This window comes from Branchiostoma floridae, chromosome 9, assembly GCF_000003815.2.
Source record: "Branchiostoma floridae strain S238N-H82 chromosome 9, Bfl_VNyyK, whole genome shotgun sequence".
Lineage (NCBI taxonomy): Eukaryota > Metazoa > Chordata > Leptocardii > Amphioxiformes > Branchiostomatidae > Branchiostoma > Branchiostoma floridae.
The window spans coordinates 17824862-17843048 of record NC_049987.1 but is presented as its reverse complement, the minus strand read 5'-3'; the positions used below and the strand labels follow the sequence as shown (position 1 = coordinate 17843048).

General features: G+C 37.4%; 1 protein-coding gene across 1 annotated transcript; it reads left to right on the top strand.

Annotated features, from left to right (window-relative positions):
* Positions 1-629: 629 nt before the first annotated feature.
* LOC118423630 (glutamate receptor ionotropic, kainate 2-like) lies at positions 630-15178 on the top strand. Its single transcript, XM_035831863.1, has 17 exons — positions 630-780; positions 2878-3027; positions 3810-4079; positions 4571-4767; positions 5160-5213; positions 5340-5579; positions 6236-6343; positions 6848-6964; positions 7571-7678; positions 7899-8003; positions 9353-9588; positions 10172-10325; positions 10738-10882; positions 11671-11912; positions 12462-12562; positions 13031-13200; positions 13769-15178. Exons 1-17 carry the CDS (start codon positions 708-710, stop codon positions 13840-13842), a joined length of 2544 nt encoding a protein of 847 aa, XP_035687756.1. The 5' UTR covers positions 630-707; the 3' UTR covers positions 13843-15178.
* The last annotated feature ends 3009 nt before the right edge of the window (positions 15179-18187 follow it).

Genomic DNA, 18187 nt, shown 5'->3' with positions numbered 1-18187 from the left:
TATCCTATTTGCTTTATCACAACGATCTCACTTCCTGCAATCTCCTACAATCATTAAAACACTCGAACAAAACTCTTTTTCATTCTTATCTAATTGGGGACAGTTGAATGCTAAGGATTGATGGACACCTATCCACAAATACCATAATATGTTCATTCAAATCAGCCTCAAATTTCATAAGAGGTGCAGAAGTAGGTAGTTTTTAAACCTCTCTGAACCATGACGGCGGTACATTCCTTCTTTGTGCCACCTTTGATTCACTCCTGACGTCACCACGTTTCCGCTTTCCGGAAAGTCAGCGCAGTGAATCAGACAGCAAATGAAGGTCATCAACATTTACTGAAATTTCATGGTGAGTCAATTCCTTTGCATAGAGACAAAGCTCAAATCTCAAATCCTACAGCTAAGAATTCAACCAACACGGATAATCAATCAATCAGTACAAGTATCAATCACAACACTGCCCACTGATTATCATGGTAACAACTTAATACAATTACACGAGCAGGTCGTGACTCATAGAAGAGTAACAAGAGCCGACGCAGCCCAGTTTACTTGCAGGGCACCTTACATCATTGCCATCTAAATTGACATTTTAGGCAGCGATAACTTCGTTACCCATTTTGGAAAGAGATAGGGTAGATCACATAAGGCCTTCAGGTCATTTGTGCGTGCGTGTGTGTTTTCCGTCGGCGATAGAAAAAGACATGAAGGGTGTTTTGTGGTACGTCGTGTTTTCATTGGCAATGGGATGTGGCCTCGCCGTGAACGTGACCATTGGTATGTACGAGCTTTGCTATGATCTCTATTTGATAACCAGCAACCCTGAATTTTTTTTAGTATCTTCTTACTGTAAATTACTTGCTTAAAAGTGCAGTCGTATATATGTTTGTCTATAGATCTTCTGCTTTTGTTAGTTTCTCCTCATCTATTTGCGGAAAGTGGAAGAATATTTCAAGGAATTTTGTTTATAAATGGCGTATACCGGATACATAATTTGAAAAGGTCATCTTCATATTCCCATTAGAGTTATACATATGTTAGTTTATTAAAAAGTCTTAAATAGTTCACATCTGTCCACTATGATAAAAGATTCTGGTAGAATCGGTAACGTTCGTTGGATTAAGTTTTTTCTCGGTGTATTTTCTTTGGGGGGGGGGGGGTATTTAAGTTTCATCGCTTCCATCATTATAGATATGGAAACGAAAATCCAATAGTGGGAGCTTGAAGTCAGAACACATGTTCAAAACTTCCTGATCTTTTTGCTGTCTTTGCAATTTGTACAAATGTGAAATGCAGTGTATGCATTAAAGATGTGCAGTGTCAAATTGAATAGGACTACATAAAGACGAAGCGCCTGTTTGTCAATGCATTGAAGTTGGCTAGAAAAAGAGTTTTCCACTAGGACAATGTTGCTGTTTGCACTTACACATATTTTTTAAACAGACGCAAGGTAAGTCTATGATACAAACAGATAACGTTTTTAGTTTGTTCTTCAGCCAATACAAATAAAACGCACAATAGGTAATCTTGTAATCTTATATTGTAGCATTTTTGGGGTGCGAAAAAGTTGCGTATTGCATTTCTTTCAGTATTTCTTTCAATCTGAATATATCTTTGATCACACCCCAATAACCTTCACACCGAAAAATACTAAGGGAATCTGCCATATTCCATTCTTATTTTGGTTGATATCAAGATACCGTACATATTTGAGACGGCAACTCGTTATTATAGAATTGTTCATTTGCTAGGCAGCTATTGATCATAAATGTCTTGGTTGGCTGGTAGTGTGAACCAAGGTGTTCTTGGTGGACAGAATAATGTGAATTTTAGAAATATGACCGAACTATTTATATTCGTCATGTCTTTCCTGTAGTTGAATTCGACCCCTAAATGAGATGGCCCGGCTTTTCCGTTGGTTAAGCTAACCAAATTAGTACGATGTCAGGCTTCTTGCTGTAGCTATACACCTTTTATTTTCCTCAATCTGTTGAGGGGGCTCTAGCTTGTAGAAATCGATGTGATGCCTCTCTATTTTACATTTCCTTCTACACATTTTACAAACACTTCCGGCTGCATTAGTGGCATATCAGATAACGTCTTATCTTGCTACACTTAGAGAAGATGTTACAAATGACTTCTAAGCCTTAAAAGTAGGTTAAGTGTTTGTCTTTCTCCTGATAAGATACAGTACTTTATTTTCCCAGCCTTAATTGTGAAGAACTACCGAATGAGCATTGACAAACTGTCTAAATCGATCAAGAAAACTATTACATTTAGTTCGGCATCATAAGATTTGTTGTTTAACAAGCTATGGTATCTATATACATCGATCGTCATACTTATAAAATTCCTATTCTAATTTTACAGCAATATCTCAAGAGGTGTGTGCATCTGTTTTCAAAAGACAAGAATCACAATAAGACGTTGATTTGTCATATTTGAATTCGTATTGAATTTGAATGTACTTGAGTTCTCACGCCTTGGTTAGTTTAGTATACTATGTGGCCCCTTTAGGTTGCGCTCAGTAAAATAGCTTTATTTATCCTAACATGACAAACTTTGAATGCATTTCAAACATATATCTTTGGTTTCACACTGTCTGTTATATAACTGTAGAAGCTTCGACAGATCAATATATCAACGAGGCGTTTATCAACAAACTTCCTAAGACATTAATTTTTTGTCTTCACTTAACCACCCAAGAGCCTTGAATGAAGTACTGATATCAAAATAGCTGATATGTGAGACATGCTTCAAGTATAAGATCTTCAAATGTAAGATTATTTTTGAAAATTCATACTAAAATGTTTTAGTACTTCTGTTTTTTTTAATCACAATGCTTTTTTTTCCGTTTTGGTTGAACCACCACAGGAGTTGTGAATCTTGGAAAGGCGTTTCCCGGTTTTGACCAGGCCCTGAGAACCATCCAGGAAAGCGAGGACTTCCCGGAAAATGTCCAGATCAACAAAGTCGAGAAAACAATCAACGTGAAAGATGCAAGTCTTCCTGTCTTAAGCGCAGGTGTGTATCCCATTTTAGATATTGTAGTTTCTTTAACATCATCGATCTAACTTTACGTAATGGAGTTTATTCATATATCACTCAAACGAGAAGGCACTGATCAGGCAGCAGCTGTTTAGCTTCCTCTGCATCAGCTATTCTATTTTATTGTTTACGTTATAATTATTTCTGAACATACATTAAAACCTTCACGTCTTATTCATTTTCACAGTAATGTATTAAGTGGTATATTTGCTCCGTAATATTATGTAGAATACCACATGTTGAAGTGCATTATCAAACTTTAAAAAAAAAAAAACATAACAATTACGATGAATTTAAACCATCAATTTGGTAAATATCAAAAATGCCATAATCGAATAATAAAATCAGTTTACAGATTTCATCGTACAAAAACCGAGAGAAATCTACCCGCCAAGGTTATAGTTGACCTTCTGTCACCTTGTTTGTAATAATAGGCACTGACTATACTTAAATAATTAAAGCAAGGTGACGATTGAAATAACATACTTAGTGATTAGCCAACCTGAAGTGATCCTTGAAGAACATTTTGTCCTTGTAACGACCTATGCCAAGAGATCTATATCTTTAAGTGTTTCTAATGATGTAGCGGTATAAGTATGATAGGTAAATCTATGGATAATTTGTCATGGCATTACATGTGAACAGCTAGGTCTTGCGTTGTTGATGAAATGGCTAGATTCTGTATACCTTTTGGCGTCTTTCCTTAGATTAGAACTGTCCGTATTTTGCGTCTTTTTTATTCATCTATTCCTAAACAGAAGTGGCCAATTTCCGTGATGAAGAGGTGTGTGCCACCGTCGTGTTGGACTGTTGGGACGATCACTGCCCAGACACCTCATTCATCCTACGCGCCCTCCCCCAGCCCATCATACGGGTGGGACCGCCCGTCAACAAGAACCAACACGTCCTGGCAAACGTCGACACTCTGGAAATCACCCCTTCAGCTAACGAGTTGGCCATGATGTTACATCAGACCATTGGGAAGTTTGGTTGGCGTTCTGTTACCATATTCTACCATAAAACAGGAGGTGAGGGACTGAGATTTGTTTTAAAAAAAGCTCTGAGATGTTCATTTTTAACGTACACTGCAAGAAAAGTGTAATTTGACCATAGAGAAGTTTGGTTGATGTTCTGTAACCACATTCTACAATAAAACAGGAGGTGAGGGACTAACATTTTGCTGCAAAATGTTTGAATAAACTCTAAGATGTTTGGTCTGCTTTGAACACATAAATCACTGCACGAAAAGTGAGTTTATCAAAATTGAATGCCAGAAAAGTCTAGTAATGTTTACAAATTGTTTTCCATGAGTCCCCGAAAGGCCAGACACACATACAATTATGGGAATGGTTCCCTTAAATATCAAATGTCGTCAACAACAACCATTACCATGCTTACTTGGGATTTATCACTATTTGGTAAATTGCTACTTTTCATGCAAAGTACCGATGGTTGACGTGTCTACAAGCTACGTATCTACATAAAGAGTGACCTAATCACTTTGAATTCTAATTTTCAGGTTACCACGAGGTATCTGAAGAGCTGATGTCGTTGATGAGTCAGTCCTCTACCTTCTACCGTATGGCCGAGATTCCCGATGATGAGAGAACCCGCTACGAACAACTGGAGATCTTCCTCAGGAGCTCAAAGAGTCGCAAGGAAAAGCGCTTTCTTCTCATTGCAGATGTTGAAGTGACCAACGAAGTTCTTCATCAAGTATGTATATGGTTTACTACGTTTCTTTAGCTAGAGGGTCTTGGCAATCTCGCTGACATTGACAATCATTTTATGATTTACACCAATAACGGTTGCAATCTGTACGTGTATAAAGTGTTACTTTCTTTAGCCATGTGAGTTTGTGTTATTGGATATATTGCATTCGAAGAATTGTTTGTGAAGAAAAATATTACCTCTATTTTTATCTGTTGTTTCTGATTTGATTTATTCGGCTGTAAAATCATTAGAAATGCGGCTATTACTGCCGATATGGCCAAAATACAAGAAATTAGTTATGTATATATATATATATATCAACAATAGAAGTGGCTTGTTGATTTTAACATCATGACGGCTTCATGATATATTTATATTCGTCCATATACTATTAGGCTCATGGTCATCTCATGCTTGATCCAAGACACCATTGGATTCTATCAAACTTGGTAAGTGTAACTAGAAATTCTAACATTGACTGTTCTTTGTTTTATAACTGTGACATCCTTGATCTATTGTCACTTGCATACCTGTATCTATGATAAACAATGTCGACAAATATTTCTCTCTTGCAGGAGTTGAACAAACTTGAGTTGTTTGAATACAGGAATACGGGAGTACATCTGACAGTTTTCCAGTTGCGGAGTCACGGTACGACAGATTTTATGTTCGATGATGCTTTAAGAGGAACCAACCAAAGCTACAGTATCCAAAACGCACTGGCCTTCGACGCGGCGTCGGTAGTTTCCCATGCGGCCATGGTTTCTGCTAATGAGCAGGATGTCTGCAATGGGATACGGACGGCAGTTCCAGAGGTATCTTAATCTGTATATAGGGTATGCCTCAGACCTGAATACATCTAGCAGCCTTTGCAACTTTTAGCACCCTTTCTACAAGCTTGAAGACCAATATTGGTACATCCCAGCCATGTTAATCAAATGTATTCAATTGTTAATGATTGTATGGTTGATCTTGGACTTGAGACTGTCGGTAGTCTTGGTGTTGGTGATAAGACCACATGTTTATTTTCATAGGAAAAAGGAATCCCAGGCTACTACTTGCTACGCCACCTTTTCAAATCACTCTACATATTCTGTGGGGATGAACTCTTAAGAAAAACATCAAGCCAGTTTCAGATCTTTTTTAAATTCTATTACTTCTAACCATTACTATCGTATACTATTATATTTGTCTACCTCCCCTACGCTGCCATTTACAAGCTTTGCCCTAATATCATGGCTTTTACACATGTTTGGCAGTTGGATGTACTCTAATGTCATTAACTTGTTTACGATAGCCCATCCAGGATATGTATCATGATTTGTATCTTTTCACAGATTAGTGCCGTATTAAAACATGATTTGTTAGAGACAATTAGCCTTAAAAACCTTCCAGTGACCCCCGGTGCCTCTTTCATCTCTTTTCCCTGGATGTTTGTGCACGCAATCAATGGTAATGTCGTTATAAACAGGTTCGGCTGAACGGGAGTACGGGGACTGTGGCGTTTGGTCCCGAGGGAACGCGGATGGATCTTTCTGTTGAGATAATGCAGCTTTCCTCGGAAGGACGACCAGCGAACGTGAGAAGTCTAGTTTTATTGACGCGAAATAATGGTTTTATCAGTAATATTCTTAACTTTCCAATCTAAATTGATACGTTAAAACTCTCATGCAAAACAAATTTAATATCAGAGCATGATATTTAGTTTTTGTCAGTTATTTGTATGACTATGTGCTGTTATTTGATGATACAAAAATAAGGACGATCTATTATATGTAATGGAAAACATTTAGTACTAATCCATATGCTCTGCCGAAGAGATTTGATTAACGCAATTACCATACGTGCATAACCCTGTAAAATATTTGTAAACTAACTATATGGGCAAATTTAAATATATGCTACTTAAAAGGCTAGTTAGTAACTTGAATATGAATGAATATCAAGTAACTTAAAGAATATCTAATAATTTAAGATATAAAACACATGTGTGGGGATCACATTCATCGGGCACATTTTTTTGCATTTGCATAAACATATATTCTTATAGATCTTACTTTTATGCCTTATTTTCCTTTATAAGGTCGGACATTGGCAGGAAGGAGTTGGAGTCACTTTTGAGGCATGGACCAAGTTGGAACACCAACAGACGGCAGACCCTGTCTTAGGAGGACGACAGCTTAAGATCCTTGGAAGAGTGGTAAGAAACAACCAACACTTCTTTTGTTGCACAACAATGGTGTATAATTGACATCCAATATTGTCCGTTGTGTTACGTCCTTTGTAACGTATAAGATTATATTATGAAAATTTTCAACATAGGCTAGTGCCCAAATTCTTTTATGTTAAGGCTAGGTTTAACAACCATGTTTTATTTCAGTGGCAATAGTTCAGAAGATCAGCATCAGATATCTGACAATGTAAACCGTATTTAGATACTTCATATGGTTGAACAAAACCAATTGTAGTGACGCTATAAAAAAGAGTGATGGATATCACTCAAATTTTTTTGGACGTACATTTAAAAATTTCATCTTTTCTGAATTAGACAGAGACAGTGCAATAGGTTAAGTTCGGATTGCACTGTCTCTGTCTACTTCACATCGCACCGACAATGTTTTGTTTTATTCTGTACTGATGAAGACGACAGATAGTCGCTGAAACACCTACGGAAGAATGAAAAGAAGGTTGTGAAACAAAGACTTTGCTCGATTGATCGACCAACCCGATGAAATTATTTACGGATCTAATGATTTCCCTCTCACGAAGTTGAAAGTACACGTTTATGTCTTGGTACAACTTACAGAAGAGGCCGTGGCTGACTCTGAAAGATGGCGCCACTTGCCATTATGAAAAGCCCTGTCATAGAAAGAACTTCGAGGGATTCTTTCCTGATCTAATGGACCACTTGCAGGTAATTTCATTACCTTATCGTGAATGTTTCTTTTTGTATAGGAACAGAAATCACCAAAAATTCCCTATCTGCAATGCACAACTGATTGCACAACAAGATGTATTTACTAATTGTAGATCCATTATTTATTTGTACTTTGATCTTACGTGATTCTACATTGTATTGATTTCATTGAAGTGCGTTGAGACGACATATCGAATTTTCCTCTTTTTTTTTCTAGAAACGTCTTGGCTTCACATGGGTGATGAATCTAACAAAAATCAAAATCGGTGAGAAAGTTAATGGTGAATGGACTGGACTTACCGGTGCACTTATTAATAAGAAGGTGAGATATAATTCCCTATTTAGTCGCATTTCGAATTACCTTACAATACAGTTTAACCCTATCCAGACTGTTTTTTTGGGGGGGGCCTTCCCTGGACTGGGGGGGAGGGGGGGCTCATTCGACCCCCCCCCCTTCGTATTTTCAAAACGGCTTACTGTACGATCACCAAATTTGCAGGGGGGCTGTGCTCATCGAGTTTTATAATTCCTGAAAATTTTTATATCATTATGACGTAATTTGACGTAATTATGACGTCATTAATTGATATTTTTGGCTAAATCGGGGAATAATACCTAAATATCTCACTCAAAAAGTTACCAATAAAGGTTTCTTATTAATATTTAAGTGTTATAAGACTTTTTTTTATCAAAAGCCGACGCAACGACGTCAAAATGACGTCACAGAATGACGTCATCTAAAGCTTAGCTATCCGCCATCTTGGATTATCAACCTTAAATTTTTCAAGATACATTTTTTTCAACATATAACGCTCAAAACCCATGAAAATGGATTAAAAATGTTCACATGAATGTTTTCTGTAAGAAAAGTCCACGTAGTGATGAAATCTGAGAGAAAATAAGCTTGTTATACTTTAAATTATGATATTGTCGGCCATCTTGGATTTTGACCAATTACGTCATCTCATTAGCATAATTTATGAATATTTGATTATGAATGTTTAACTAAGATGTGTTAGATATTAAAGATATATGAAAAGAAGTTTAGTTTAGCAAGAAAATCTTATAACCCCATTGTTTAAACCAAAATTAGTGATTTTTGTAAAATTTGCCTTTCAGAAACCCGTTGCCATGGCAACACGAAAAATCATAAACTTACCCAATTTTTTTGAAATTGTTGCCAACAATATTTTAGGAAAAGTCACCAAGTTTGGTTGTTCTAGCACAAGCCGTTTAGGAGCTATAGGAGGTCAAAGTTGGCGCGGGCACTTTTAGCCCCTCCCCCACCCCCAGCCCCCAACCCCAAGTCTGGGTAGGGTTAAGCCTATCTGAGATCAACGTGAACCATCTCCGGCCTCGTCTAGGTAAAGATCGCCTGAGTTCTCGCAATACCTTACTCTCGCGAGCAAATTGCAAGATGGTCGTAATTGGAAATGAATCTATTCCCGATGAAGTTCCAAATAAAGAATTCATCAGTGCTGAGTTATGCAAACAAAAATAGTTATCGTCCAAATACTCACACATAGAAGTACGGAACTTGTCATGCGAAGAGCACAAAGGTTCATGTATACAAGCTATCCAGAAAACTACTGTATATTTCATCTACATTTTCTGCATTGCAAGTACTTATACGTCATATTTGCCCTAACATTTGTATTATCCACACAACAGGCTGACGCAGTGCTCTATGGAGCTACCACACGTTCCAGACGTACTGAAGTTTTAGAGTACTCCTTTCCCCTGGCCCACCAAGGCTACTACATCATCATCAAACGTGCAGATTCCACGCTCAACATCATGGACGTCGCTGGAATATTTGAGTTCCTAGCTCCGTTCGAGATTTTGGTATGGGCCGCTATTGGGGCGGCCGTCGTTGCAGTCAGCATCTCACTCTTTCTTATTAACAGGTTAGTATCATAATTGTCATCGCTATTGTGAGTAATTGTTTATCGTCGATGAAGGTTAGACATCCAGGTTCACACGCCAAATAGCAATCACTCAGATCTGGCAACTGGGTATTATAATGTCTGACCGGTCGACCGTTTCCAAAACCATATTCAGTTGCTATTTGGCGTGTGAACGTTTGTTTACTTTTTGGAAATGTACAATGGTATAGTATTGGCATAGTTAATAAAATTCAACACGTCTTTACTACTGGACTCAAATAGCTAAGAACCTAGCTTTGAGCTATACATCATTGCTGTATACGATTTCTGATATTTCGCGATACATCAGTCAATCTCACTGCACTTGGGGCACCGGTGCGGCACTGCGGGATTTGGCTACCTTGGCACTGCTGTGTTATTTTCGCCGATTTGTTTTTATACTTTAGATATTGCGTAAAACGTACTTAATACAACAAAATACACAAAACATAGACAAATTCTTTCTTTTTCTCTAAAATTCGTTCAATATTCTTTCGAACCCCGCAGTGCCACATCAGCGCCCCAAGTGCAGTAAGATGTCACCTTTGCATACTTTTCTTCGTAGGCTGGATCCGTTTGAATGGCGCGGGCTGGCACAACGAGGTATTGTGGAAGCAGATGAAGGCAATAACATGAACCTAGTGCAAAGTGCGTGGTTCACGTACGGCTGTCTAGTGGGACAGGGCGGAGAAAATTTGCCAAAATCCATTGCTGGACGGGTATGTTATTTGACATCTATCGACTTGTACTAAGGTCTGCACACTTTAGACATCCTTTCTGTCCACTGGCCACTATCCAATCGTGACTGTACTGTACTGAGAACAAAACTCAGAAAAATTTTACAAAGATACAAATGCAAACTAAAATGACTACCGATATTACCATTATAATTAAAATTGTTATCATTATTATCATCATTACCATGATCGTTGACATCATTATCGACAACACCATCGTTATTATTATTATTGCCACATACTTTGCAGTTGTTGTTTTTTACTTAAATTGTGTCCAAAGTTATTTGAATGTCACCATTTTCTATTTCTATTGCTGTCCAATGCCCCCGTCAAAGCAGTTTTCTTGACATCATTTCTGGGTCTTTTTGACATTTTTTCTCCAAATTATTTCCAGGTCGTTGCTGGAACCTGGTGGTTCTTCATTCTCGTGACCGTAGCCTCGTACACGGCCAACCTGGCGGCCTTCCTCGGGAGGGCTAACAAAGTGTACTCCATCCACACCCCTGATCAACTCATCGCACAACGCACCATGCCCTATGGTAAATATACAGCAATACAAGAGAAAATATGGGATATAGGGGAATTCTTTTACACGACCAGAATGTACTTACTTAGCTGACGTTTCCGTGTCTATCAGACACCTTCCTCAGAGCTTTTGACTGCAGTTCTGCTTCTCGCCGCTAGATGTTGCCTATGCAGGTGGCGCTTTTGCGGCCAGATGACAATCCCAAACGTAACCAAGTTTATATCCACCCTCGTCCCGGTTTGATTTTATTACCCAGACCGCCTCCTTGATCCTCCTGGTCCGCCTGTTGTCTTCCCTGTTTATATCCCATATTTTACCAACATGATGAAATTATTCTAATAAGAGAATTTAAGAGAAAATATGGTTCTCCCTAGACGTTTTTGTTAAAGCCACCTTTTTACGTTCATCTATTCTCACTACCTTGCTTTTGGGGTGTTTACTAAATCTACAAAGGGTCAGCAACCTTATCAAAAGTCACTTTAGTCCTACGATACTACATATAGCTACATAACATTACAACTTCAAAGTTATGAAGAACAAAGAAACAATAATGGCAAATTCTAAATACATTGTCTAATGGTGTAATTTATAACATCAGTTAAAAAGAATCATGATGGCTTTATCCGATGTTCAAATAAGAAAGGAATAGTGTAGTGGTTCAAGATTTTTTATGTCCTAGCACCGTTTATGCAGAACAAACAACAAAACAAACAAACAAAACAGTTATTGTTTGTAGTATTTTTTTCAAGTCCTTGGTGTAGCATGGAAGTTGATTACCATTCACTGTTTGATTCTCAACAGGGACCTACAGAGGCTACACGTTGTTGAAGTTCGTACAGAACACAACTCTCCCTCCCTACCGGTCCATGGGGAAGTACATGCAGGAACATAGGGACACCGCCATACTGGACACCAAAGAGGAAGGACTGCGTCGTGCATCAGAGGGCAACTATGCATTCATCGCAGGGGCAAACTACAAATACGTGCTGCAAAACGACTGGTGCAACCTCACCTTGGCTTCTGACCCCTTCTTCAAGTCAATGGTAGGTGCCATGTTGATATGACATCTTACCCTTGTACGTGCGCAGTAGTAATGCATTGTGGTCTAGGTTATAGTTCAAGATCAGTTGTGATGGCCGGTTCTTTTTGAATATTTTCACAATTATTTCCCATCGATCCCGACTTGTGAAATGACTAAATGCCTATGAAATGATAAACAAACCGTTGAAAATAACGGTAGATCACGAAAAACCTACTAGTTTATAGCATCTCCGAGATCTTGAACTTTGAACTAGACCAAGATTCACCACAACTGTAAATGAGCGCTTGGGGCTGTGATGTAACTAACACGATGCTGGAAGAGTTGCGTTGATAACTTTTACTCTGGTAAGAAGCTAGCTATATAGAAAATATCATAAAATTCATCTCTGCTGGTAAATGACATTATGAAAAATCGCAAAACTTTAGCAACACTCATTGCCTAAAAAGACGAGGGGTGACACAGGTTACCTTGCAAATACGACCAGTTGCTGCAGTCAGTTAAGTTTTTTTCGACTTTCTTGAATCATCAAGTGTTTGTTGTTTCTTATCAGATTGCTTTGCCGTTTCCTGCCGGATCTCCATACTTGGAGCCAATGAACAGAGCTCTAATGGCGATGCAGGACGAAGGAATTCTGGACAGTCTTAAACTCAAGTGAGACACTTAACGAAATCGTTTCGCAAATGTATCAAGCTCTACAACAGACTTTGACATATTTTCCACAAATATTCACATTTCACATATGGTCGTTGAGACCCGCACCGCGTGCCCGCGAAGCTGGTGTGTTACGCCAAATGGCGGTTATGCCGGCTTTATAGATACAGATACAGATACAGACCCTACAAGCATATATATACTGAAATTAACATAGATGTTTTAAACATACGTTCCTTAGGATATGAGTATGTCGTATTGATATAGGCCGTTTAATCTTTGTATCATTTTGATACATCAATTTAAAAACATGGATACAATGGCATAGACATATCTCCTTTATCGTGTGATTACTTTTGACTTTTAATCAATAAAAACTCATCATTTCATACTAGTAACAAACTACAAAATAAACTGCACAAAATACTTCTCTAGTTTATACATGATGTTTGTTTTCTTTTCTCATAGGTGGTTGGAGAAACCTGGCAAGTGTATGGAGCACAACAAACAAGATGGCGTCCTTCGCATCAACAACTTCAAGGGAGTCTTCATCGTGCTGCTTCTCGGCATCACCGCTGGTGGTATCGTCGGTCTGTTCGAGTGTTTTGGACATCAGGGGCGCAAACTCACCAAAAAGGGTTAGGTTTCTGGTTACTTCAAGTTGGCAAAGATAACGTTGTTTTGGAGTAACGGTTATGCTGTTTGACTCTAGAGGTTCTGGGTTCGAATCCGTGATATGTCATGGATGTTGTCCCTCGGGAAACACACTTTAAACGACTTTTCTTACTCCACTGGAAAATGGTTACTACACTAAACAAATGTGTACCTGATTTTGCAAGTGGAGGTAGAAGGGATTGAAAGGAAAGTGTTTGGCTCCGAATTTTAATGCTGTACCTTAGACAGTGAATACCAACTCAATGACACTACAGCATCTAAACGCCCTAAAGACTACCTTTTCTTACCCTTTACCAAGGTAGCAAAATCTAACATCAGTGAACGGTAGATTTTGCTTACACAGTAGAAGGGACAGTTTTCGTTCATTTTTCATGGCATCAAAGCATTGATATGTCAACCACAATAAAGGTATGATACTATAGACATTTCAATTCCTTCAGTAATTGCACAAATTTTTGCATGCAAATATTAGTCGTGCTCTTATACCAAATGAAATAAATATAATATACCAAATGTATCTCTTTTTTCAGGCCTGCACCAAAGCGTCCCCTAAGAAAGAAAATGCAGACTCTGAGGTAACCATCACGATGGCTAACGGGACTTAGGACGTCATCATGGTTCATTTTATGTATCAATCTATTCACGAATCTCTTTATTTATTCCGCTAATTTAATCCGCAAAGTGGGCTTTTATCCGATGGACCATTCTGCATTACACCTCAATAAATCTATGGCCATGCATGTGTTTTGACCCATAGGCAAGCTTCAAAACTTAACGCTGGTTAACCTTTATCTGCTGGGTTTTAGGAATACAGTTTCAAATCGACAGACTGTCGTTAAAAACTGCAATTTTTTCAAAAGAAATCGTAATGAAACCACCATCCATCGTCTTGATGGCCCTAAACACACTGCTTTTGATACTATCGGATATAGGTTACCCCACAGAAAGTCGTTCGTAACGATGAAGCTCTTCTGTGAAGAATACTGTCTAAAGTTTAATGAAATTTATAATTATGTAACCCAATTTTAAATGGTCATAACATAATTAATTTTTATTGCTAGTACTGCAAAAATACTAGTACTGAAGAGACGACAAGAGCCGAAGAAGATTACTGCAAAAATAACCTAAAATTTTACTATTCTTGTAAACACTAAATCTAGACGTATTAACTTAGAATGATTGCTTCTAATTTTCTTCTTTTAGAAAGACTATATAATGCACTATATATATTGTATATGTAAAGTCTGGCCTGTACTCTCATATATAGCCTATATAGCCATATGCATGATTAACCATCTAGATAAAGTCACATATGTCTATATATAATATATGTAGTGTTATATAACTTCGTAGCTATGCTGACTGCATAACTTATCTAGATTGATATATCTATGTCGTTCTGATGAATGTTTGTATGTCAAAATAATGCAACAAATATGAATAATGTTATAAGTGAAATGTGCTGTGATCATGTGCTTGGATACAATGTGATACAATTATTCGCCTTCTAAAGATATTTTGCCTATAGCTATTGTCTTCAAAGACAATACCAAATTATGTTTATGAGGTTGACATCTTACACATATCTGTTAACTTCTTATGCCTTTCATGCTATGTATATTTATTATAGTCGATAATAAATCATGAATGTACCCTTTCCCAGACGATTCTAAACTAGATTTGTAAGGACTGGATGTTATCTGTATCACTGTTATATTCTATCTGACCTGTACCCCCCTCATGACGTCAATGAAAAGCGGCCTGCAGGCCGATTTGAGCTTCCCATTAACGACAACAAATAATAGATAAAGGTTCAAACGTTTTATGCATGCATGAATATGTAGGCACACTGTGTTAATTAGGAAGCAATATGGTGCACACTGACATATTCAGACTTTCATATCTATTGTGATGTGAACATACAAATAAACGTTTTCACGAATAAGGTGTATCATGTCTCATTTACATGATATTGTAATCGTTGAGTAACAGTCATGATTTCACACACAAATCCATCGAATACTGAACTTTAGCATGTGCGATCGAAAGATCACGTATGTTACCTGAAACGTCTGAACGTTTAAAAAGTTATATGACTTTCATTGACAAACTGTCTTGGGATGTATCTTATTACCTGGATGACCTTCATCGACGTAGGAAAAGTTTGTTTTAAGTCAAAACAGTCTGATAACTTGGACATAAATTTTACAGACAAATGTACAGAAGGTTTCCTTTTTTTAATATATTCATGGTTTATTTTATTGAGACATATGCATACATACTAAAACAACGTTGCAGCCTGCTATACCTTGCTATAAAACTGGCTGAATTAATCATGTTTTAGTCTTATAATAAAAACCTTAATATATACAACATAACATACTTTTCTAATCAATACACACCAAGGCTAACAATAAAACAGTAATCAAGTTACCATATCAATATTGGGTGGGCCAGCTACTGTCTTTTGAGTCGCAAGGAGCTTACTTAAGGCAAGGTTAAATTGCAAGGATCTGAAGCGACTGTCATTTTGCGCTTTAACTCATGATCGATCAGGGGACCTCAATACGACGGTAAATTCCCCAGGTGCGGCCATAAGACAGAAGTTGTTGAACCACTCACATCAGGATGGAATCCTTCTTTATAGATAAGTGTGGTGGGTTCTATAACGTTCTCGAGGTAAGGCTGCCTTCAGAAGTACAGCCTTGAGGAATGTGGAAAATTTTGAGTTTCAACCAATGAATGGAATTCAATGGAGCTTAATTGACACGACAAAAAGCACAGAGAATTTTGCATGGTCGACTAGAAAAATAGAGATACAGAATAAACCTCAAAATCCTACTCACAAAATATATTGTATTATAACAAACATCTTTATACAATCAGGTGGGCTATAGCTAAACATGAGTGCCATTATCTTTTCAAATTACAAACAATATTTATCTTTATATAAACATTTTTTATATAAACATATTTATCTTAGCATCATAAGAGCTGTCAGATCAGAATATATAGTCTACTCATAATCTACTTATTTTGCTCATTTCTTGACAAAGATTGGAGCTGATCAGTCGAAAATTTTGGTAAGTCCAATTGTTTGTGTGTTGGATATTACAATTCAACTTTTTCCAGAATGACCTCTACAAACTCATGTGAACTTTCAAGTAAAAACTTACTTCTGGTATCGTATTTCGTGAAATTGGTTTTATCTAAACACAGGGATGTAAATAAATCATTACGTAAGAATGGAAATAGTGGCACAGATCTAGATCGTAGGGTTAGATCTGTGGAAGAGCGTGATTTGCCGACCGACCAATACAACACGATGTTGATGTCGAAACAAATTTAAAGGATCCAAGAAGACGGAGATGTTAGTTTTTTCTTCTTCATTTTGTTGTACCTCTTATCATCATGCCCTTAGGCCACACCAATTTAATTTCTTGGTTCACGGATTCGCTCGCTCCTATTTTTGGGAAAAAAAAACAAAAAGATAAAAATTACCACTCAGAAAATTTTCACCATTAATGAAACCATTCACCAACTTTCTGGTGTAGCAAATTGGCCTTTATATTATAAGCTCCTTAAAGTGTGGGTACAGGTGCTGTTACTGTACAATAATAGTGTTTTTGTACTTTTTTCAAGCTGAAAACGTTTTTTCTTTTTGTTTTGGATTAGCCATTACCTTTACCCCAACCATTTTACAATTTTTATTTTTATTCTTATTTCGCCCTCTTTCTCCATATTTTTTATGAAAAAATCCGCGAACCAGGAAATTAAATAGGTGTGGCCTTAGTGTCAAGATTAAATTATCGTTGAAACAACTATCCGCTTAATTTGTCTTAGTCAACATAAAAACAATACATTTATGCGAACGCTCTTTCGGGAAAATCACCAAAATGAAAACAGACTTGATTGCATTGGAATTCACTTGAAGACAGAAAGCAAATATTCAGACTATGCATGACGTACAAAATGACTAGCCTCGTAGATGTATCAATTACGGAGTATCATAAACCAGTTCAGAAAACAACAAGAAACAGTTATGCCTTCAAGCACTAACGTTTGTAACCAAGGATTGATATGTTCTTCCCTAGAACTGTCACTTAGTGGAGTTCGTTGTCAGAAAAGTACAATAGACGCATCCTCGCTGTAGCTTCGATCAACATTTCCAGTCAGATGTGCAAAGGTTAGGTATGACGGGCCGTTCATTGTGATAATTCATATTTAGCTGCTGCCGCGCGCCGGCGATCATACCGGCTTTATCGATACAGATACAGATATTTACAATACGGATGGTCACTTAATTATGCTAGTGATGTTATCAATGACCCCCGTAATGTAGTTTAACCTGCTTTTAATTACATTCCACTATCTTAGACAACGTATATCACCGACCCATGACCAATAATCCATCCACAAATGGTCTGGCGGCCTCCCAAATGAAGTTCTTCCTTTGATTTTCTGATAACACGGGCTTCTTTTATTTATGAATGACAGGAGGTATAAATTTGGAACATTTTACCTCATTCCTATGTTTATTGCAAACGAATGGTATATTTATTTATTTTATTTATTTCAATCAAATCTCGCTGTAATGTGGCGATAGCTAATACCAAACCATTATAAGCACTAAACTGTAGGCACGGAGAATTATAGTCGTAGCCAATTTCTTTCAAACTTTTAAAGACTATCAAGTTATTTTGTTCTTTTATCGAACAAAAATCGGTGCTTTGAAATTTAGAGCTTATAATTTTTTGCATAAAAATGATGTTATCTGAAAAATACATTAAAAAATTGCATCAACGTTGCTATCTATTGGTAATAGGGATGGAACGGAGGTCCAGCATTCATCATCATTTATTATAGAAGCACTCTTAACGGACAAGGTCCAGGCCTAATGCTGTTTAAAGGCGGTAACTTTCTGGCTTAATGTACAAGAGACCAATTTCC